Source organism: Lithobates pipiens, unplaced genomic scaffold (genome assembly GCF_037356315.1).
Source record: "Lithobates pipiens isolate NorthernLeopardFrog02 unplaced genomic scaffold, aLitPip1_a1.2 Scaffold_157, whole genome shotgun sequence".
NCBI lineage: Eukaryota > Metazoa > Chordata > Amphibia > Anura > Ranidae > Lithobates > Lithobates pipiens.
In genome coordinates, this window is record NW_027507746.1 from 285,582 (window position 1) to 309,634 (window position 24,053).

At 51.1% G+C, this 24,053-nt stretch overlaps 1 protein-coding gene across 2 annotated transcripts in view; it reads right to left on the reverse strand.

The window, feature by feature from the left end:
* Positions 1-23,697, reverse strand: part of LOC143981426 (phospholipid scramblase 3-like) — a 46,971-nt gene extending 23,274 nt beyond the window's left edge. The window contains exon 1 of one of the 2 annotated variants that reach the window (XM_077479253.1): positions 22,566-23,559. Coding sequence is in view for 1 of the 2 variants with exons in the window: in XM_077479252.1 (XP_077335378.1) it covers positions 22,566-23,682 (1,117 nt within the window). In the remaining variant the exon portion in view is untranslated. Of the gene's footprint in view, positions 1-22,565 lie in introns of both variants that reach the window. The other variant, XM_077479252.1, reaches the window with a different exon arrangement.
* Positions 23,698-24,053: the final 356 nt, after the last annotated feature.

Consider the following 24,053-nt stretch of genomic DNA (forward strand, 5'->3'; position numbering starts at 1 on the left):
AGCTGCTGTCAGCGCTGTATGTCACGGTGCTGCTGTCAGCGCTGTATGTCACGGAGCTGCTGTCAGCGCTGTATGTCACGGAGCTGCTGTCAGCGCTGTATGTCACGGAGCTGCTGTCAGCGCTGTATGTCACGGAGCTGCTGTCAGCGCTGTATGTCACGGAGCTGCTGTCAGCGCTGTATGTCACGGTGCTGATGTCAGTGCTCTGTATTACGGTGCTGCTGTCAGTGCTCTGTATCTCCTGCACCCTCTTGTTTGCCTACCCTGGTCCCTGACCTTCCCTCTCCTCCATTGCCTTCATTAGCTCCATAGTCCTGAATTGTCAGAACAATTTCCCAAATAAAAAAAAAATGCTTGTAGTTATCGATCCCAAATTCACCTCATACATGTATTATGCTATTGTCCAGGTGGTGGGACTACGTGCTACCCCCTAATAATTACCCCGTGGCCGCAAATTCGACCTAAAGGTTTGCGAAATTCGCCTCCCATTGAAGTCAATGGAGCCCGCGGCGAACGGTCGTTTTCGCGAACGTTTGTGTCCGTTCGCGTTTCGCGTTCGCGAAACGTCCCGTCGGAAGTTCGTCCATCACTAATGGCCAATAAATCCTCCACATTGGTATTGATCCCCCTGTACAATATTGTCTTATACTTCAATACTGGATTTATTATCTTCAGTGAGACAAACCCCTTCATTGATCTGCTTTACAAACATTGATCAGACAGGAGATAGAGAAATACAAAGTAACATTGTTTATAAACATTGATCAGACCGGAGGTAGAGAGATACAAAGGGTCCGTTCACACAGGGGCAACACGACTTTCAACACGACTTTTGGAGGCAACTTGGACACGACCTGAACACGATTTGGGGCGACTTACAACACGACTTTAAGTCGCCCCAGGCCAGGCGACTTTTGCCGCGGCCAATCAGAGAATGAGCTCTCAAGAGGGAACTCCACGCCAAATTATGAAAAAAATTTGGCGTGGGTTCTCCCTTCGAGAGCATACCAGGCCCTTAGGTCTGGGATGAATATTAAGGGGAACCCCCTACGCCGAAAAAACGGCGTGGGGGTCCCCCCCAGATTCATACCAGACCCTAATCCGAACACGCTACCCGGCCAGCCAGGAAAGGGGGTGGGGACGAGCGTGCGCCCCCCCCCCCTCCTGAGCCGTACCAGGCCGCGTGCCCTCAACATGGGGGGTGCCTTGGGGAAGGGGGGGCCGTGTGGCCCCCCCACCCCAAAGCACCTTGTCCCCATGTCGATGAGGACAAGGGCCTCTTCCCGACAACCCTGGCCCTCGATTGTCGGGGTCTGCGGGCGAGGGGCTTATCGGAATCCGGGAGCCCCCTTTAATAAGGGGGCCCCCCCGGATACCGGCCCCCCACCCTATGTGAATGAGTATGGGGTACAATGTACCCCTACCCATTCACCTGTGAAAAAAAGTACAAAAATAAAACACAACACACAAGATAAAATAGTTTATTGCACAGCTCCGGGGGTCTTCCTTCTTCGGGGGTCTTCTCGCCGGACTCCTCCGCTATCTTCTTGTAGCTCTTTTGCTAGCAGAGGAGTCCGGCTTTCTTCCTCGCCGCCGCCCTCTTCTTCCGACTTCGGGGGTCTTGTCCCCCTCTTCGGTTCTTCTGCCGGGCCACCGCGCCTTCTTATAGCTCTTTTACAGGCGGTGGCCCGGTCTTCTGTCGCCGCCGCCGCCTTCCGTTCTTCTTCTTCTTCTCCTTCTTCTCCTTGAGATGTTGACTCGACGTTCTCTCCGGCCGCAATGCCAGGGACGCGCTGCGCGGCGACTTATATAGGGACAAGGGGCGGGGTCATCGGTTGATGTCACATGGGTTGGTGTCACATGGTGACCCCGCCCCCTTACGATGTCACAGTCCCGGAGGATGCTGGGACTGTCGCCATGTGACGTCAACCCATGTGACATCAACCGATGACCCCGCCCCTTGTCCCTATATAAGTCGCCGCGCAGCGCGTCCCTGGCATTGCGGCCAGAGAGAGAGCGTTGAGTCAACATCTCCAGGAGAAGAAGGAGAAGAAGAAGAAGAACGGAAGGCGGCGACAGAAGACCGGCCCACCGCCTGTAAAAGAGCTAGAAGAAGGCGCGGTGCCCCGGCAGAAGAACCGAAGAGGGGGACAAGACCCCCGAAGTCGGAAGAAGAGGCCGGCGACGAGGAAGAAAGCCGGGCTCCTCCGCTAGCAAAAGAGCTACAAGAAGATAGCGGAGGAGTCCGGCGAGAAGACCCCCGAAGACGGAAGACCCCCGGAGCTGTGCAATAAACTATTTTATCTTGTGTGTTGCGGTTTTTTTTGTACTTTTTTTCACAGGTGAATAGGTAGGGGGGCCGGTATCCGGGTGGGCCCCCTTATTAAAGGGGGCTCCCGGATTCCGATAAGCCCCTCGCCGGCAGACCCCGACAACCAACGGCCAGGGTTGTCGGGAAGAGGCCCTTGTCCTCATCAACATGGGGACAAGGTGCTTTGGGGTGGGGGGGCTGCGCGGCCCCCCTTCCCCAAGGCACCCCCCATGTTGAGGGCACGCAGCCTGGTATGGCTCAGGAGGGGGGGCGCACGCTCGTCCCCACCCCCTTTCCTGGCCGGCCAGGTAGCGTGCTCGGATAAGGGTCTGGTATGAATCTGGGGGGGACCCCCACGCCGTTTTTTCAGCGTAGGGGGTTCCCCTTAATATTCATACCAGACCTAAGGGCCTGGTATGCTCTCGGAGGGGGAACCCACGCCAAATTTTTTTCAGAAATTTGGCGTGGAGTGCCCTCTTGAGAGCTGATAATTCTGTCAGAGTCGCCTCCGTATAAACGGAGATCCGACTTGGAGGCGACCTACACTGAAATCAATGGGTACCGGTCGCCTACAAGTCGGATTCAAGTAGTACAGGAACCTTTATGGAAATCGGAGCGACTTCAGTAGTGTGGATTAAGACTGCTCTCATTCACTTACATTGCTTTTTAAATGTTGTCCGACCTGAGGCGACTAGGGGCGACCTGAAGTCGGATCGGAGTTGCCCCTGTGTGAACGGACCCTAAGTAACATTGTTTATAAACATTGATTAGACAGGAGATAAAGAGATACAAAGAAATATTGTTTATAAACATTGATCAGACAGGAGATAGAGAAATACAAAGTAATATTGTTTATAAACATTGATCAGACAGGAGGTAGAGAGATACAAAGTAATATTGTTTATAAACATTGATCAGACGGGAGATAGAAAAATACAAAGTAACATTGTTTCTAAACATTGATCAGATGGGAGATAAGGAGATACAAAGTAACATTGTTTATAAACATTGATCAGTCAGGAGATAGAGAGATACAAAGTAACATTGTAAATAAACATTGATCAGACGGGCGCTAAAGACATTCAAAGAAACATTATTTATAAACATTGATCTGACGGGAGATGAGGAGATACAAAGTAATATTGTTTATAAACATTGATCAGATGGGAGGCAGAGAGATACAAAGTAACATTGTTTATAAACATTGATTAGACTGGAGCTAAAGAGATACAAAGTAATATTGTTTATAAACATTGGTCAGACGGGAGACAGAGAGATACAAATAATATTGTTTATAAACATTGATCAGATGGGAGCTAAAAAGATACAAAGTAACGTTATTTATAAACATTGATCAGACGGGAGATAAGGAGATACAAAATAATATTGTTTATAAACATCGATCAGACGGGAGGTAGATAGATACAAATTAACGTTGTGAAAGAAAATAGGAATACCACAGAGCAAACAAACTACATTAGATAATAGTAAAGTGCTAGTGCTAATATAGAATAAATGTGCAAAAAACACAAGGGATTGGTGACATTTCATAAACAAGCATGTAGCCAGTGAAAATTCTAAATGTGCAAAAATGCATATATACAACTCCCATTATGACGTTACCAAGTGCTAGGCTTGTTTATGAAATTTCACAAATTCATTTTTGCACTGTGGTATTCCTATTTTCTTTCCCATTTTTTTTATAAACATTGATCAGACAGCCAGCCTATGGTCCAATGATAGCTGGGCATGAGGTTCGTCATTGCGGGTGGACGTCATAGGACATCCTCATGGATTGTGCTTCGCGCACGCCCTACAATCAGTCCCCGGCTCTGGACACAGCCAATGACAGATCACCCTTCCGGGCCGCTGCCGGTACCATGTGATCACTGTGACTGTAGTTCACATGACAATTGTAAACAACGGATGACTTTGTTTCATGCCATTTATTGTGTACAATTGTGTTGCTAGCTGTGATTGGTCATAGTAATCATATGGTACAGACAGGACCAATCACAGCTAATCATAAATCATACACACTGGGGGGGGGGAGGGAGGATTTACTAAACCTGGAGAGCGCAAAATCTGATGCAGCTGTGCGTAGGAAGCTTCCGGGTTTTATTGTCCAAACTTAACTGAACAAGCTGACATTAGAAGCTTGTTTGGCTACCATGCACAGCTGTACCAGATTCTGACTGCTCGGGTTTTAGTAAAATCTCCCCCCACTGAATGAATCAGTTAAATTAAATAAAAATTGCTTATAACAGTGAAATGCACTGGTATAAGCAATAATAATGTTTAACCCCCCCACCCCCCGCAAAAACAATAAATAAACCTGATCACTTCTCCAGAGTAGTACATTATTACTATGGTGACACTGTACTATTCTGGTCTCAGTGTTTTTTTTTTTGTTTTGTTTTGTTTTAAATCTTAAAAAATAATGAAAAGGTAATAAAAAATAAATTAAAAAAATATATATATGTATCTATTTTGTTTACATGCTGTCATCAGTCATTGTTCCTGATCACTACCCCACCAGTCATATGATGACTCCGTACTGCGCTGGTGACAGTAAAGAAAAGAAAAAAAGTAAATTTTTGTGACGGGAGTCACTTTGGGTGGGGGGGGTGGAACCCAGAATCCCTTGGGGAGGTTGGGAAACCCTTGTTTCAGCTCCCCATGCACCTCCTATGTATAAGTCACCCTGTGTCTCTTATGGGGGCACAGGGTGAACGAGAACCCCAGTATGATGTGTACTAATCTGACTAATCTGTACTAACCTGACTCACTGTACAGTGTCACACTGGAATGTATATATATATATATATATATATATATATATATATATATTGTAATATTGTCTCAAACTATCAATCTATGGTGTGCTCCATGTTGGGTCGTTTGGGGTGTGGCTGTATTCCATTGTTCTATTGTGTCTGTCTGCTTTGGGTATTATGGGATGTGTTTGTAGATTAGCTGTGAGGGGGGGGGGGGGCAAATTCCTACAACAGCTCTCCTTGCTGAGTGGACAGTCTACCCCGCCCTGAATGCAAAGGAAGGGGATTTTCCCCAGTGTTACCTCTGTCTACCTGTGTTTCAATAAAATGTTCATGTTGAGAAACCAAATGAGTACTGCTTAGTTATTGGTTGTCAGTGGTTTGGAATATCTGCTATCTAAAAAAAATGTAAAAATATATATATATATGTATCTATTTTGTTTACATGCTGTCATCAGTCATTGTTCCTGATCACTACCCCACCAGTCATATGATGACTCCGTACTGCACTGGGGACAGTAAAGAAAAAAAAAAGTTAATTTTGTGACGGGAGCCACTTTGGGTGGGGGGGGGGGGGGGTGGAACCCAGAATCCCTTGGGGAGGTTGGAAAACCCTTGTTTCAGCTCTCCATGCACCTCCTATGTCTAAGTCACCCTGTGTCTCTAATAGGGGCACAGGGTGACCGAGAACCCCAGTATGATGTGTACTAATCTGACTCACTGTACAACCACACTGGAATGTATATATATATATATATATATATATATATATATATATATATATATATATATATATATATATATATATAGTATATTGTCTCAAACTATGGTGTACTCCATGTTGGGTCGTTTGGGGTGTGGCTGTATTCCATTGTTCTATTGTGTCTGTCTGCTTTGGGTATTATGGGATGTGTTTGTAGATTATCTGAGGGGGGGGGCAAATTCCTACAACAGCTCTCCCTGCTGATTGGACAGTCTACCTCGCCCTGAATGCAAAGGAAGGGGATTTTCCCCAGTTTTACCTCTGTGTACCAGTGTTTCAATAAAATGTTCATGTTGAGAATACCTGGAGCTCAGGCTGGACAGGCTGTTCCAGCAGGAGACAGAGCTGGACAATCATTATCGGGCTCTGCAATGGCACACGGAGCAGGAATATTTAGGGGAGACAACAGAATGCTCTCCGGAGGGATATGACTTTGGCAGCCCTGGATTGCTGTGGTAGAGCCTTACAGACGGTTTTGTGTTTGGCGATTAAGGAGAACCTACCCTTGAGCACCTGAAGATTATAGAGAGGCTATGCTCGGTCTTAAAGGGGTCTCAGAGCTTAAACTGGACCTGGAATATTTGCTAAGGAAGGACCAGCATCTGGAAAAGGCATTCAGGAAACTGCTAGAACATGTTCAGCAGCATGCCAGAGAATTGGCAGTGGAAACTGCGGAGATTGCTTCAGCTAAAGCTGAAATGCTCACAAACAGAGCTCTGTTAACCTCTGCCTAGCACCAATAACATCTTCTGGGTTCCACGGACAGAAGATGGTGAACCTCTATCCCCAGACACAAGTTTCAGAGATTGGGGATTTAATAGACTTCTCAGCTGAGGAAGGACAACCTGGTGAGCCTCTAGCAGAAGACATCAGGGCCAAACATCACTGAGCTCTGTCCAGCACCAACAGCATCTGTGGTGTTACCAGAAACATCTCCAGTTGAAGTACAGTTGAAGCGCTGACAACTGGACAGAGGGTCCAAGACCTCTGCCCTACACTTGTGGCAGTTCCAAAGGCCCAGGGTGAGAAGGTGGTGGTGTGTTCACCCCCCTCCAGCAAGGATCCATTCACCTGGGAGACAGTACCATAGACATGTCCTCCCAGCTGCCAGATGAGGGTAAGAGAAGTGAAGCAGCTAGCTTCCCTTCCCAGCAGCAGATGGCACCCTAGAATGATGCCAGCAACCCAGCAGAAGGGCTGGCAACAGGGCCGAGTGCTGCTGGCCTATGCCCTCAACTAACAAGACGCGGTCTCCATCTGTATACCACAGGGATGCTGGGCAGTCGGCCCAGATTCCCAACAGTGACGTGAGCCCAGCCACCCTGTCTTCTCTCCACCGGCTGAAAGGAATCCAGGGAGAAGGGCCAGTACGCACTTCTCCCAAGCAGTGGATATGTTCTCTGAGAGAGGCAGAGGTTGGCTGGGTGAGTAATGCTATGTTTGGGACAATTTATTTGGGGTACTGTGTGGATACCAGCATTGGGGGACTGGAACTACTGACTAGCTTTGGCGTCAACCCGTCTGGGGTCTCCTTCTGTATTGGTCTGCTGCCGATAGGGGAGAGAGTCACTTTGGGTGGGGGAGGCCTGTGGAACCTAGAATCCCTTGGGGAGGTTGGAAAGCCCTTGTTTCAGCTCCCCATGCACCTCCTATGTCTAAGTCACCCTTTGTCTCTAACTAAGCCACCCTTTCTCTCTAAGCCCCTGTACACACGGTCAGAGATTTCCACAACCAAATCTGTAGGATTTTGCCCGTCGGATTTTGTCCATCGGATCTTGTCCGAAACTGTTGCATACACACGGACGGACAAAGTTGGCGAAAAAATCCGATCTTTCAGAACGTGATGATGTAATTTTGTTACGATGGGACTACATTCAGGCTAGTAGCCAATAGCTTTGATGTGGGAATTTGATCTGAGCATGCGTGGCACTTGGTCCGATCAAAATTCGCTACACATGATGGGAGTATGTCCGATCGGCCCACTTGGTCGGGAAATATTTCCAACATGTTGGAAAATTGGGTCCGACGGATATTCCGACGGAATCAGTCCGATGCATACCACACACAGTCGGATTATCCAGATTCTCCGACCGTGTGTACAAGGGCTAATAGGAGCACAGGCTGACCGAGGACCCGAGTCTAATCTGTACTAATCAGACTCACTGTACACACACTGAAATGTTGTATATATATATATATATATATATATATATATATATATATATATATATGTATATATATATACCGTATATACTCGAGTATAGGCCGACCCGAGTATAAGCCGAGGCCCCCAATTTACCCCCAAAAAACTGGAAAACTTATTGACTCGTGTATAAGCCGAGGGTGAGACATGGCTGTCCATCCCTGTGTGTCCGTCCATCCCTGTGTGTGTGTCCGTCCATCCATCCCTGTGTGTGTGTCCATCCATCCATCCATCCCTGTGTGTGTATCCATCCATCCATCCATCCCTGTGTGTGTGTGTGTGTGTGTGTGTGTGTGTGTGTATCCATCCATCCATCCATCCCTGTGTGTGTGTGTGTGTATCCATCCATCCATCCATCCATCCCTGTGTGTGTGTGTGTGTGTGTGTGTGTATCCATCCATCCATCCATCCATCCCTGTGTGTGTGTGTGTGTGTGTGTGTGTGTGTGTGTGTGTGTGTGTGTGTGTGTGTGTGTGTGTGTGTGTGTGTCCGTGCAGCCTTGTGTGTGTGTCCAGCCTACCTGTGTCCCAAGCCTCCGTCCCGAGCCGCCGTCGTCCCGAGCCTCCTCCGTCCCGTGCCGTGCCTCCTCCGTCCCGTGCCGTGCCTCCTCCGTCCCGTGCCGTGCCTCCCCCGTGCCGTGCCTCCTCCGTCCCGTGTCTCCTCCGTCCCGTGCCGTGCCGTGCCTCCTCCGTCCCGTGCCGATGGATCGCCGCTCTTCTCGGCGGCCATTCTACAATTCAAAGTTCCGCCTCCGCCTGTGATAGGCGGAACACTCAATTTCCCAGCAGCCTGTGTTCCGCCTATCACAGACATCCTCTCATACTCGTCCGTAGTATGAGAATGAGCGGATGTCCGTGATAGGCGGAACACTGACTGCTGGGAAATTCAGTGTTCCGCCTATCACAGGCGGAGGCGGAGAAGGAGGCGCGGCTTTTGAAAATTAATGTCCGCCGTCTGTCTGCTCGATACGCTGATCGAGCAGTCAGACAGCGGCGACTCGAGTATAAGCCGAGGGGGCACTTTCAGCCTCAAAAAAGAGGCTGAAAATCTCGGCTTATACTCGAGTATATACGGTATATATATATATATATTGTCTCATACTATGGTGTGTTCTGTGTTGGGTCATTTGGGGTGTGGCTGTATTCCATTGTGTCTGCCTGCCTTGGGTATTATGGGATGTTTATGTAGATTAGCTGTGAGAGGGGAGGGGGCAAATTCCTCCAACAGCTCTCCCTGCTGATTGGACAGTCTACCCCCCCCCCCCCCCCATTTGCATTTAGGGAAGGAGAGTGTCCCAAGTGTTACATTTGTGTACCTGTGTTTCAATAGACAGTTTATGTTGAGCAACCAAATGAGTACTGCCTAGTTCGGTGATGGCGAACCTTGGCACCCCAGGGAACTGCATTTCCCATGATGCTCCATTACACTGCAGAGTGGATGAGCATTATGGGAAATGTAGTTCCAAAACATCTGGGGTGCCAAGGTTCGCCATCACTGGCCTAGTTATTGGTTGCCAAGGATTTGGAATATCTGATATCTGAATATCAGATATCTATATTCAGACTGAGAGGAAGCGGTATATGACGAAAGCACTCAAGCAGAGAGCGGGAAGTTTTGTTACAATTTTTCAAACTGTCATGACAAAAAATTACACCTTGCCATGCTTCTTACTAAATACTGTGCACATTGGGGTGATTTGGGGGGTATTTGCACTGTCCTGGCTTGTTCGGGCCTCAAGAAATGAGATTGGCCCTCAGTACATCAGGATTGATCGATTTTCAGATATATATACCATAGTTTGTTATAACTTTCCTTCAGACTAAATAATATACACTGATTTGGGTTATTTTTCACCAAAGAAATGTAGAATAATACATTTTGGCCATAATTTTTGAAGAACGATTATTTATTTGCCAAATTTTATAACAGAAATTAACAAACATTTTTTCAAAACGTTTTGAATTTTTTCCATTTACTTAGCAAAAAATAAAGATCCCGGCGGTGATCAAATACCACCAAAGGAAAGCTCTAGTTGTGTGAAGAAGTTATAAAAATGTAGTATGTGTACAGTGTTACATGTCTGTGCAATTGTCATTCAAATGCTTTCGTCATATACTGCTTCCTCCCAGTCTGAATATAGATATCAGATATTCCAAACTGCTGATAACCAATAACTAGGCAGTACTCATTTGGTTGCTCAATTGTCATTCAAAGTGTGACAGCACTGAAAGCTGAAAATTGGCCTGGGAAGGAAGGGGGTGACAATGCCCCGATATTGAAGGGGTTAACTTCTTCACACTTTGGATGTAACAGACACACCCAAAGAGCTGAACTAGTTTTCTACGATTTTCCTTATTATTATATAGAGAAAAAATACAAAAAATATCCTATCAGGTTTACGTGCTGGAATCACTTTGTAGGAAGGCGTTGTTCGAACAAATCCTTGCTCCCCATCCTAGTAATTTCTTGTTGTGCAATGTGTGGGGGTAGTCAGTCTCTATAGTTCGCAGCACCAGTCTGTCTCACTGATAGGGATGAGCTCAGACATGTTCACATGGTCCACGTGCAGAGCCCACCAGGAAGTCGGCGCAGCGCTGCGCTAATCACAGGCATTGAGACATTGCCCGATCTCTGCAGCCGCACATCGGGGCAATGTCTTACTGCCTGTGATTAGCGCAGCGCTGCGCCGACTTCCTGGTGGGCTCTGCACGTGGACTATGTGAACATGTCTGAGCTCATCCTTAGTCACCCACCACCTGATAAGTGTGGTGAAGTATAGGCCTGAACACAGGGCCGTCTTTAAGGCAGCGCAAAAGTGGCAGCTGCCCTGGGCCCTGTCATTGTTGTGTGGTGCAAAGCAGCTGCCTCATCCTTGCCAACTATGCTGGTTTAAATTTCCTTGTCCCTTGAGGTTATAGCCCTTGTACACACGGTCATAAATTCAGACAGAAAATGTCCGCTCAGACCGTGTTGTCAGATAATCCGAATGTCCGACCAACAAAGTTTGAGAGCTGGATATAACATTTTCCGACAACATGATCCGATCGGACTTTGTCCGATCATTTGCAGAGAATTCTGATTGGACGCATGATCAAATTACGAGACCAAAGCTATTGGCTACTAGCCTGAACGTCGTCCCGTAATAACGGACGAACGTCGCCACGTTCCCGAACGACAACTTTGTCCGACCGTTTGTATGCAACACCAGTTTCGGACAATATCCGTCGGAAAAAATCCGATGGATTTTGTGGTCGGAATGTCCGATCGTGTGTACAAGGGCTTTGTCAGGAACGGTGTCCTTTCTGGTTTCACCTGCTGGTGGCACTATTACGTTCTGCACCAAAAGGTGTAATTCCAGTGGCCACCAGCGGGTGTCTCTCTGCTCGGACTTCAGACTTGCCATCAAGCACACCTGTCATGGGTCTGCTGGACTATATAGACCCGCCCTGAACTATGCTGCCAGTGCCTACTCTTGTTCCAGCACCCCATTTGTTATCCTGTCATCCAGTCCTGTTCCCTGCTCCTTGGTCTGCTTCCTTATCCCTGGTTTTTGTCCCCTTGTTGCTTTTGTCCCTGCTTTATTATTTCTTGTTTGTTTCCTTGCTTGTATATTATATTAGTTAGATAGATGGTTTTGGGGTTTGTCTTGTATTTGCTTTGCTTGTTTATGGTTGCTTGACCAGGGTAGTCTAAAGGTCCCTCTTCTTTTACCTGTTACCCATTCCACTCCAACCCCCACCCCTTTTACCACAACCATGAAGGATGAGACCACACCTTGCTTTGGAGTAAAATGGCCATAACAGCCTTTATTACCATTACTCAAACACTCCAATCAAAATATATATCTCAATATATAAATAGCCAAATTATATATATATGTATAACCATAACCAACATCAGGTATAACGAATAGCATATAAATAACATGCCCGGTCTGGTGATCTCTGACGGTGACCCATAACTTTACCAAACAACCAACTCACTGCGGTACCCACTTCCACTTAACCAGGCCTCCAGCTGTGACCGCTCGGAGACAACTTCCGACAGTGATAACCATAAAGGTATTCCATCCAACGTTCAGGAATACACCGGAGGGACCCATAATAGCAATGGGCCCCCCACCCCTTATCAGATGACCTCTGATTTACCGCCAACCGTCAAAGACCACCAGACAAACACCGCCACAGCCCGAAAGGGTGACTCCCTTACCCTTAAGGGCCACCCCACACCCACAAGGCCTTAGAATACCGTCTTGCAATCCCAAGGACCACCCATCAAGCCCTACCTCGGCTAAGTGCACCCCATCCCGTCCAACGCACACACCCCACTGCATTGCAGCTCCCAGGTGCCGAACCATGAACTCGCTATGCTGTGCCACAAACCACCCCGCCCCTTGTGTACCCTAATACGGGTCCAATCGATGCCCCCGACCAAACGAGCCCAGCGCCATACCGTTCCGGCTACAATGTCCGATCAGCCCACCACTGTACCCGCAACACATGACGTTCAACCTCCCCGAACACACGTTCCCACGTCCCCCCGGGATCCCCAACCATCGCAAGCAAGCCTCACTCCGAGAAATACCGAGTTGCCTGCCCCCAGGTCGTTGGTCTCCTCTCCTAGCCCCCAAACACACGTAGGAGCGCCCCACGATCCAGACAAGGCGAGCCATACCTCCATCTGAAAAGAAAACCAACAGCATAAAACCAGCCATCAACTACCACCATTGCACCCACCTCCACAGGAAACCAGCCACACCACCCTGCACATATGTAAACAACTTCCACTTGCGTTGTGCATGTGCGTCCACTCATGTCCCTTTTTTTTTTTTTTTTTTTTTTTTTTTTAATAGAAACCCACTCAAACCACCGCCAACTGTGGCCCAACATATGCACGAAACCACCGAGATTCCCATCTCCCAATCCGGCGAACTGCCGTCTCGTCCAACCCACACCGGGCAGCCTCAGTGACCGCCCGATCCGGTAGGAGTGCGACGCAAAGTCTCTGCTATCCAAACCCACCCCCCGCAAACACTCCCGGAACACCGCAACAAATTGGTACTTGAACAAAAAAGGACCATTCCACATACCGCTGGAAAGGCCCCCCCCCCCCCCCCGTCACACCTCGCAAAAGCCCTGAACCGCCACCACGGGGCAAACCCCGGAACCAGGTAATGCAAACCGGGACACCAGAACCCTCTCCCCCTGCTGGTCCGTCTTGGACCAGCGCAGCCATAGCCCCCCCGGTCCCGTCCAGACGTACCATGCCGTCCAACAGACCCCCAGTCACCCCCTTGGTCGGGATCACCCATTCCCCGATCAGAAACGCCCCATAAAGCCAAAGAAAACGCTGCTGTGAACAGCCGCACCTCGCAACCCGAAGAGCAAACAAAACCCCAGCCGATAACAGATCGCCGGCAGGTTCGTGAACGTGACCGGCCTCCGCGCATCCCCCGTCCTGTTCTGCTCGCGATAACCTTCCCACGCCCGTCACACACAGAAAGCACATTTATTTATTCATTTATTCATCTGCTTAGTGTTATCTATTTTATTTATTCAGTTTTCCATTTTTTTTTTTTTATTATCATCCGCCCATAAAAAATCCAAACAAGAACGTCAAACACGCCAGTTTCCGGCCACCCGAGGAAACCGACACCCCTTGCTCCCCATTTCAGGCCCCAAAGTAGAGCACAAACAGCCGCCTACCGCGTCCCCGATCACTGACCCCTGCCCCCAAACCCGACCCAACCATTCGGTCCAAACCTTGGAGAAGGCCGCCCACGTGGACGCGCTCGCCAACTGCCTGAGCCATCCCGCAGCCACCTAATCCACCCCTGGCAAGGGACTCCATCTGCTTCCGTGCCCGGAGCAAGCTCCCCGAACCTCTCCCACCGAAAATGAGACAGGGAGTCAGCCAACTCAAATGCCACGCCCGAGATGTGCACAGCGTAAAGAAAAAATGCAACTGTAACAATGAAAAACTGCCGCATCAGCCGTGTAACCGGAGGGGAAGTAGCTGCCATGCGGTTAACCACCTGCCCAACACCCACGTCGTCGCAAGTAATGCGCAACTTCAAATACCTACACTCCTCCCCCCACAGCTCCAATGCTAACACCACCGAAAATAGTTTCAACCGAACCAGATTCCCCAGGAAACCCGCTGTCTCCCATGTCTCCGGCCAAGGCCCCGCGCTCCACTTGCCCCTGAAAAAACGCCCCTTACCCAGTAGGACCCGCCCCATCTGTGGCCAAGGCCATGGCAAAGTTGCTACCCGGGCCCGCCATCCCCATTGCCCTACCATTGCAGGAAGCCAAGAACTCATGCCAAACCCGCAAGTCCCCCCTATGGTCCCTACCAGGCGCACAAAGTGCGTCAGACGCTGACCCCCACCGTAGCCGCCGACAGCCGCCCACGGAAAATCTTTCCCATGGGAATGATCCTCCCAGCGAAGCGCAGCCTACCCGGGAGTGACTGCACGTCCGCAACTGAACCCTATTTCCGCGCCAGTGGCACCCCAACAGCCAAAAGCTATCATGAGGAACAGGGAGCAGCCGATTCCACATCGGCCTTGGCCATCAGCGCCCCCTGACCATACCGCCGCACCCACCGTACTGCCGCGCCGAACGACCCGTAGGACACCGTGCACGCCGCTGGGTCAATAAAACCGTGGACTGAGCCCCCTTGTCGGAAACGACAGGTGATGGATGAGCAAAACTTCCCCACTCGCTTCTTGGGGACCACCCACAATGGGACAACCAAGTCGGGCCAAGGCCGTCCCCCAAACGGCCCCCCCCGTCCGCCACCTCCCTTTTGCAGCCCATCAGCCACCACCCCCGGTGCTGCGATGCCGACTTCAACTTCTTCGCCACCAGCGGCACCGCTGGCAGCGACCGGTAATCCCGAAGCCATCCCGAAACCCCGCCGGCAGCACCCGCGCCACCGCCCACTCCGGATACCTACTCAGAAAAGGAAGCATCCACGCCCGTATCACCGGCGTCCTCCCATGTCTGAGCAGCATCCCCGACTCGATCCCCTGTCCGGAAGCACCGAGACAGCATGTGTGCTCCACCGTAGCCGGAACACCCACGCCGGAACCTGCACGCTCCCCCGAACTGGCATGCTCCCCCGTTGAACTGCCCCCAGACCCCCCATTCCTTTCCGGCCGGCAGTCCAGAGGTAGGCGCACACCCGGTCCCCCCTTGAAGAAACTGAGGCGGGGGCCGCGCCTACGACATAAGCCTCATCCAGAAGCTGATGTCCTAGCGGTCCCAGCACAACTCCGGCCGCACTGCTATGCGCTGCCGGAATTTCCCGCCATACCGGAGCCACCACCCCCCATACCCCCTATGGGCCGTCCCGATCGCCGCCACAGAGCAGAACAGCGCCAAGCAAAGCTCGGGGCTCCTCCCCCCCAACGACGCTCGCCAGAATGGCAAATGCCCGTAACCAATTAGTAAAGTGCGCGGTAGCAAACCACCGCTTCTTCTCATCCTCCTGCGTGGAATCATCGGGCCTGACCCCGTCCAATCTAAACTTCACCCAATGGGAGAAGCGAAAATGTCTCCCCTTACTCCCCAGTCCCGAGCCGTACCCTCACCTCCCGTGTCCCACGGGCCCCCAGCGGCCCCTCGAAACACCCGTACACCACCTACCACGTCACATCGGCGAACCGAACAATAACCGACCGTACAGCCGCTACCGCTTGGTTGTTCTATCCCCGGAACCCCCCCCAAGCACCCCGGCCAGGGGAGCCCCCCACGGGGCCACCAGCGGCGGCTGCGCCAGCCCCCGGTCAAACCGCCCCACCAAGGCCCGCAGCCATCCAGCAAAACCTGCATCCGTGCGGCAGGTTCAGCACCCGCGCTGCCCAGTCCCGCCGCCGGAACCCCCGCCACGCTGAGGCCTGCCCAACATGCCCCACTGGCCTCCCCGTGCCTGCCTGTACCACCCCCAACAGACCCCGCAATGCCGCAGACAATCAGAAAGCATCATGTGATCCACCTGGCTGTCCAGGAACTCTCCCCACAGCCGGACTGGTGACATCCTCTGCTGGATCCGGTAACTCATCGTCCGGAATCTCTCCTTCGGACCGATCCTCCTCCTCCCCGGCAGACTGGCGATGCGGACCAGACCTGCCAGCTCTTGGGGAAGCAGACACCCGGGCGCCCCTGCTGGTCTTCTGCGTGGAGCAGCCTGCAGGTGGTCCCCGCTCCTGACCAGGCTGAAGTGCTGACCCCTCGCTCCAGGCCGCCTGATCCCCGGAAGAGCCAGCCCGAGCAGCCATCCCTCCTGCTAAACTGGGCCCCGCTGCAGAGTCCCCCCTCCCCCCACCCGCAGTCTACAAAGGTGCTCCCCCGCCCCGTGGCATGCCCGCCCCACCCCCCGACACAGGCCGGCGGCGTGAAGACCGCCCGAGGCCAACTAAGTCCACCTGAGTCCCCCTCGCCGGGGGGAGCGATCGGTCTTCCGCAGGGCTCCGCACTAAACGAGGTGGCCGAGTAGCAGGCCCAGGTAAAAGTGCGAAACTGGGCACCGCTGCAGAGTCCCCCCTCCCCCCACCCGCAGTCTACAAAGATGCTCCCCCGCCTCGTGGCATGCCCGCCCCACCCCCCGACACAGGCCGGCGGCGTGATGACCGCCCGAGGCCCACTAAGTCCACCTGAGTCCCCCCCCGGGGAGCGATCGGTCTTCCCCAGGGCTCCGCACTAAACGAGGTGGCCGAGGAGCAGGCCCAGGTAAAAGTGCGCCGAAGGCCGCGACCTCCGCGTGCGCAGCAGACTCTCACCACTCCAATAGTCCGGTCCCACCGCAACCGCCAGCCACCCGAGACGCTCCTTCAGCCAGACCGGCCCTCGTTCCTCCGTCCGTCGCCTCAGCCCCGCCAGGAGTGTTGCAAGGTCCGCCATCACCGAGGAGCAGTGGTGTAAAACTGCCTCCTCTCTCTGTCCCTTCCTTCGCACTGCCCGTTGCTCCGCCCCTTCCTCCTTTTAAAGTGCTCCTCCCCTTCCATTACATCTTCCACTTGCTCCTCCCCCATAGCCTCTCTCTCTGAACCTTAACCCCTTAGACCTTATACAACCCTGTCATGCCCGGCCCTTCCTTACTTCCCTTTCAGTCCATCCACTGCGGGCCTCCCTGTTTAGTGGTGGTGCACGTGTGTCCTTATCTTTAATAAATATATACCGTATATTTTTCCTTTTACTTGTTGTCCTTATTCCTTGGTGCAGCCCAGCGATCTGACTACCTGCTTGGATGTTTATGTATAACATCCGTGACAGAATTCTGAAGCCATACAATCAGATCGGCTGCACCTTGGGAATTGGGCCTGAGAACTTGCTATTGTTTTATGATGGATTTTGAAAACATTTTGTATTTCTCGCTCCTGGCAACCGATGACGACAAAGATTTCTGTTATCAGACATTGGCTGAATACGCTAGGGAACCATTGTTAGAATGCATCTGCCTAGCTCGTGATCAAGGCAGTTTTTTTGTTTGAAGACATGTAACCATTAATTAAGATCTGTCCAGAGTTGGCCCTGTCTGATGTAGCTGGGGGGGTGACTATACACCCCCTTTTTAGTGCAACCCAGGTGGAATCTTTGGTTTGGCTGTTGGAGGATGACTTTCTTTGAGCAATATTCAGCCTGTCCTCAACAGCTGCTTGCAAGTTGTATTGAATCAGTGCAGTCTCTGGTCAGACAAGCAATGAGCAAACCTGATTTGGTGAAATCATTATTACAGGCCTGGTCAAGTCTGTTGCACCCAGCCTCTGTCAGCTCCCAATATACCTTCCTACCAATGAAGTACCAGTAGCCCGTTTCCTCCTGCTGCACCTATCCTGCCTTTAACCCTACCCCCCCCCCCCCCCCGCTTCTCCTCAGCTGCCTCTTCCAGCTCCACTAAATCTCCCTTCAAAATCTGCTCCCTCTGTTTTACCATCCCTCCGCTCTTCGCTTTTACCAGCCGCATCCACTACCTACAGCCCTGTACCCACATACAAATCTTCATTTGCTAAAGCCAAAAAGAAGCGGAAGTTTTTCCCAACACATACCATTCTGTCATCACCCACTCCTGCCTCCACACCAGTTAATCCACTCCCGCCTGATGTTCCAATGCCTGCTGTCCAGCCTGATGTCCCAGTGCCTGCTATACAGCCTGATGTGCCAGCCTTCCAGTCTGATGTCCCTGTGCCGGCCTTCCAGTCTGATGTCCCGCGGCCTGCCTTCCAGTCTGATGTCCCGCTGCCTGCTTTCCAGTCTGATGTCCCGCTGCCTGCTTTCCAGTCTGATGTGCCAGCTTCCCAGTCTGAGGTGTTCCTGTGCCTGCTGCCCAGCCTGAGGCATTCCTGTGCCTGCTGCCCAGCCTGAAGCGTTCCTGTGCCTGATGCCCAGCCTGAGGCATTCCTGTGCCTGCTGCCCAGCCTGAGGTGTTCCTGTGCCTGCTGCCCAGCCTGATTTGCCTGCTGCCCAGCCTGATGTGCCCGTGCCTGCTGCCCAGCCTGATGTGCCTCTGCCTGCTGCCCAGCCTGATGTGCCAGTTGCCCAGTCTGATGTACCAGCTTCCCAGCATGAGGGGTTCCTGTCTGCTGCCCAGCCTGAGGTGGTCCTGTGCCTGCTGCCCAGCCTGAGGTGGTCCTGTGCCTGCTGTCCAGCCTGAGGTGGTCCTGTGCCTGCTGTCCAGCCTGAGGTGTGCCTGCTGCCCAGCCTGAGGTGTTCCTGTGCCTGCTGCCCAGCCTGATGTGCCCGTGCCTGCTGCCCAGCCTGATGTGCCCATGCCTGCTGCCCAGCCTGATGTGCCCGTGCCTGCTGCCCAGCCTGATGTGCCCGTGCCTGCTGCCCAGCCTGATGTGCCCGTGCCTGCTGCCCAGACTGATGTGCCTCTGTTTGCTGCCCAGCCTGATGTGCCTGCTGCCCAGCTTGATGTGCCACTGTCCTCTGCCCAGCCTGATGTGCCACTGTCCTCTGCCCAGCCTGATGTGCCACTGTCCTCTGCCCAGCCTGATGTGCCACTGTCCTCTGCCCAGCCTGATGTGCCACTGTCCTCTGCCCAGCCTGATGTGTTCGTGCCTGCAGCCCAGCCTGATGTGCCCGTGCCTCTGCCTGCTGCCCAGCCTGATGTGTGCCCCTGTCCGCTGCCCAACCTGATGTGTGCCTTTGCCTGCTGGCCAGCTTGAAGTGCCCCTGTCCGCTGCCCAGCTTGAAGTGCCACTGTCCAGCTTGATGTGCCTTTGCATGCTGTCCAGCTTGATGTACCTCTGCTTGCTGCCCAGCCTGATGACTCAGAGCCTTCTGCCCAGCCTGATTACATGGTGCCTGCTAAAACTGTTCCTGACTGATGCCCATCTTGCCGCTGTGTCAACCCTGTTTGTCACCCAGCCTGAATGTAGTGCCCTTGTGTCGTCTGCCTCCGATGGTTTCTTGCTCGTTACCCTGCTTAGTTTCATCTCCGGATCCAAACTTCCTGACCCAGGTGGTGGGGTGCGTGTCCTATTTTCGGACTCTGGTGGCACGTCCCCCAGTGAACTAAAAGACTCTGGCCTTAGAAGTGCGAAGAAGTCCCCAGACTCAGTAGGGGAAAATTTTAGGGTGTTTCTGCACCCACTCCGACGGTCATACCCAGGGCTAAATAGAGCCACTCCTTTAGGAGGGGGAACTGTCAGGAACGGTGTCATTTCTGGTTTAACCTGCTAGTGGCACTATTATGTTCTGCACCAAAAGGTGTAATTCCAGTTGCCACCAGCGGGTGTCTCCCTGCTCGGACTTCAGACTTGCCATCAAGAACATCTTTCATGGGTCAGCTGGACTATATAGACCCGCCCTGAACTATGCTCAGTGCTTCAGAATTCCTCTGTCCCCTTGTTGCTTTTGTCCCTGCTGTATTATTTCTTGTTTGTTTCCTTGCTTGTGTATTATATTAGTTAGATAGTTAGGTGGTTTTGGGGTTTGTCTTGTATTTGCTTTGCTTGCTTATGGTTGCTGTTTATTGGTGGTGCACGTGTGTCCTTATCTTTAATAAATATATATATTTTTCCTTTTACTTGTTCCTATTCCTTGGTGCAGCCCAGTGATCTGACTACCTGCTTGGATGTTTATGTATAACATCCGTGACAGGCTTAGTCCTGTGCTGTGTCCCGATATCTCAGTGTGAAGTGCTGCTACTAATGCTTCCCAGCTCTGCCCTATTGTTGTGTACAGACGGCTCACCTGCAGACCGTGTTTACATTACATACATTCTATGGAAATAGCCGTGGCCGGCAGCATTGATATGTAAATAAAGATGGCATTCATATGTATATCATGCCCCCGTGCGGTCATATCCACCATCACTTCTGCTGAATGCTGCCCACTGGGGAGACAAAGGGGCATGCATAAAAGTACTGCCTGCAACTGTGGTCATTAAGCTCAACATCAGCCTTTTCTGCAAAGGTAAGCAAATTAGTGGGAGAAGGGTAGTGGGAGGTGTGCAGAGGTAGGCAGAGAAGGAATTACAGTTTGGGGTGCACAGGGGTGCAAGGAGGGTATGTATCAGGGGCGAACTGACAACTCATGGGGCCCCCCGGCAACAGGAGAAGATTATGGGGCCCCTGGGCAACAGGAGAAGATTATGGGGCCCCCGGGCAACAGGAGAAGATTATGGGGCCCCCAGGAAACAGGAGAAGATTATGGGGCCCCCGGTAACAGGAGAAGATTATGGTGCCCCCAGGCAATAGATTATGCGGCCACACAGTATACACACACACACACACACACACACACACACACACAGACACACAATAGACACACAATATACACACACTGTATACACACAGAATGCACATACACACACTGAAAAGGTACTGGAGAGGCGAGGCAGCTATAATCTTGTGATTTTTTTTAAAAACACAGATTTTTACATTCTGTCCCTGGTTTTATTGAGGCTGGCAACCCTGATGGGGCCCCTTAGTGGCATGGGGCCCTCTGGCAGTGCCCGAATGGTCAGTCCACCCCTGGTATGGATGGAGGTAAGGAAGGTGGATGCAAAGATGAGCAGAGGAGGAAGGTAGAGTTAAAGGAGGGGAGGGGGATTGGAGTGGAGAGAATGGGAGAGGTTTGGGGGGGGGGGGGGGGGTGCAGAGGTTAGCAGGGGTTTTAGGATGCAAAGGTGTACTGACAGGGTGGAAAAAGATGTAAGTCACGTGTAAGGCAGCCCATTCATTTCACCGGGCTGCTCTATGCGCAAGAAAGTCCCTAAGCCTTAATTTCAATTAATGGCACTGCTGGGCAACAATTAATGGCACTGCTGGGCAACAACTAATGGCACTGCTGTGTATCTGCTGAAGGGCAGCACGTTTCTGTGGTGTCAGGATAGCGATTTTGCATGCGTTCCCAACACACACAAATTTGAATGCAGGCTAAATGTCTCGGTTACATTGGTGGTCAGTGTAAATCTTCTCATTACATTGGAGCTTGGTGTAGAATCCTTTCATTCACCCTTGTGGCCGGTGTGAATGTCCCCCTTACATTGGTGGTCAGTGTAAATCCCTCCTTACATTGGTGGTTACTGTCAATGCTCCTACTACATTAGTGGTCAGTGTAAACCACCCCCAATTTATTGGTGGCCAGTGTTGAAACTCCTCTTTATATTGATAGTCGGTAAAAAAAAAAAAAAAAAAAAAAAAAAAATCAGCTTTGCCATTGATCACACCCTCATCTCCACCCAGCACTGCCACTGATCCCAGGAGTTCTAGGATCCCTAGGAGTTTTCTGTCTATTGATGGGTCCACTGACCTCCCCAGTCCATAGTGTGCAGGCAGTGAGGAGATGATGTGCTGTAACCTCTAGCAACCAATCATTGAGCAGTAATGATGTGCAGTAACCTCTAGCAACCAATCAACAAGCATAAATCATGTGCTGTAACCTCTAGCAACTAATCAGTGAGCCGTAATGGGTGCTGTAACCTCTATCAACCAATCAGTGAGCATTAATGATGTGCAGTAACCTCTAGCAACCAATCAACAAGCAGAAATCATGTGCTGTAACCTCTAGCAACCAATCAGTGATCCGTAATGGGTGCTATAACCTCTAGAAACCATTCAGTAAGTGGTAATGATACGCTGTAAACCTCTAACAACGCGTCAGTAAGCGGTAATGACATGCTGTAACCTCTGGCAACCAATCGCTGTCTAATCTGATTCAGTAAACTGATTTTGAGGCTAGCTGGTATTTATTGTATGTCTCGGAGCAGGTGGAGAGCAAAATTGCATGGAGGGGGCCCCAAGAAAACGTTTGCCCAGTGTCCAATCAATATTAAAGACGGCCCTGACTGAACGGTCGGAAAAGGATGTAGAATGCAATCTTCAAGCAAGTAATGTGCAATCTTGGTTCTTTTCCAGAAAGTGTACCATATTATTTATTACAGTCTTAGAGACGAGTGACAAGTCCAACATAATAATAATAATGAAAAAGTAGAAGAGGAATCTGCATGATAACGTAAAGTAATAATAAACTGATAAAATAATAATAATGATATTACCGAGGTGACCTCTCCCCTCTGCCGTTTGTCCTCTGTGGTCTGATGTCTCCTGGTGGAGTCTCCTCCTCTCTCTGCTGTCTCTCCTCTGTGGTCTGATGTCTCCTGGTGGAGTCTCCTCCGCTCTCTGCTGTCTCTCCTCTGTGGTCTGATGTCTCCTGGTGGGGTCTCTTCCGCTCTCTGCTGTCTCTCCTCTGTGGTCTGATGTCTCCTGGTGGCGTCTCCTCCGCTCTCCGCTGTCTCTCCTCTGTGGTCTGATGTCTCCTGGTGGAGTCTCCTCCACTCTATGCTGTCTCTCCTCTGTGGTCTGATGTCTCCTGGTGGAGTCTCCTCCGCTCTCTGCTGTCTCTCCTCTGTGGTCTGATGTCTCCTGGTGGAGTCTCCTCCACTCTCTGCTGTCTCTCCTCTGTGGTCTGATGTCTCCTGGTGGAGTCTCCTCCGCTCTCTGCTGTCTCTCCTCTGTGGTCTGATGTCTCCCGGTGGAGTCTCCTCCGCTCTCTGCTGTCTCTCCTCGGTGGTCTGATGTCTCCTGGTGGAGTCTCCTCTGCTCTCTGCTGTCTCTCCTCTGTGGTCTGATGTCTCCTGGTGGAGTCTCCTCCGCTCTCTGCTGTCTCTCCTCTGTGGTCTGATGTCTCCTGGTGGAGTCTCCTCCGCTCTCTGCTGTCTCTCCTCTGTGGTCTGATGTCTCCTGGTGGAGTCTCCTCCGCTCTCTGCTGTCTCTCCTCGGTGGTCTGATGTCTCCTGGTGGAGTCTCCTCCGCTCTCTGCTGTCTCTCCTCTGTGGTCTGATGTCTCCTGGTGGAGTCTCCTCCGCTCTCTGCTGTCTCTCCTCTGTGGCCTGATGTCTCCTGGTGGAGTCTCCTCCGCTCTCTGCTGTCTCTCCTCTGTGGTCTGATGTCTCCTGGTGGAGTCTCCTCCACTCTCTGCTGTCTCTCCTCTGTGGTCTGATGTCTCCTGGTGGAGTCTCCTCCGCTCTGCTGTCTCTCCTCTGTGGTCTGATGTACTATAAAAGTGGAGTCTCGTCCTCTTCCTGCTGTTGGAGCCAAGTTTATGAAATAGAAGGAAGAATGTGAGTGACGTAACATACAACGATTCTCCTCCCTATTGTTGCAAAGTATCATTTTAACTAATTACATTACTACAACATCCTGTTGGAAAACATCAGTTATACCCAGAGCATGGGGCAAGAGAAGTGGTACTGTGCAGAGTCCATACATACAGAATAAGAACAGATACCGAGAATTACACCCGACATACAGGACAAGAGAAGTGGTACTGTGCAGAGTCCATACATACAGAATAAGAACAAATACCGAGAATTACACCCGACATACAGGACAAGAGAAGTGGTACTGTGCAGAGTCCATACATACAGAATAAGCACAGATACAGAGAATTACACCCGACATACAGGACAAGAGAAGTGGTACTGTGCAGAGTCCATATATACAGAATAAGAACAGATACCGAGAATTACACCCGACATACAGGA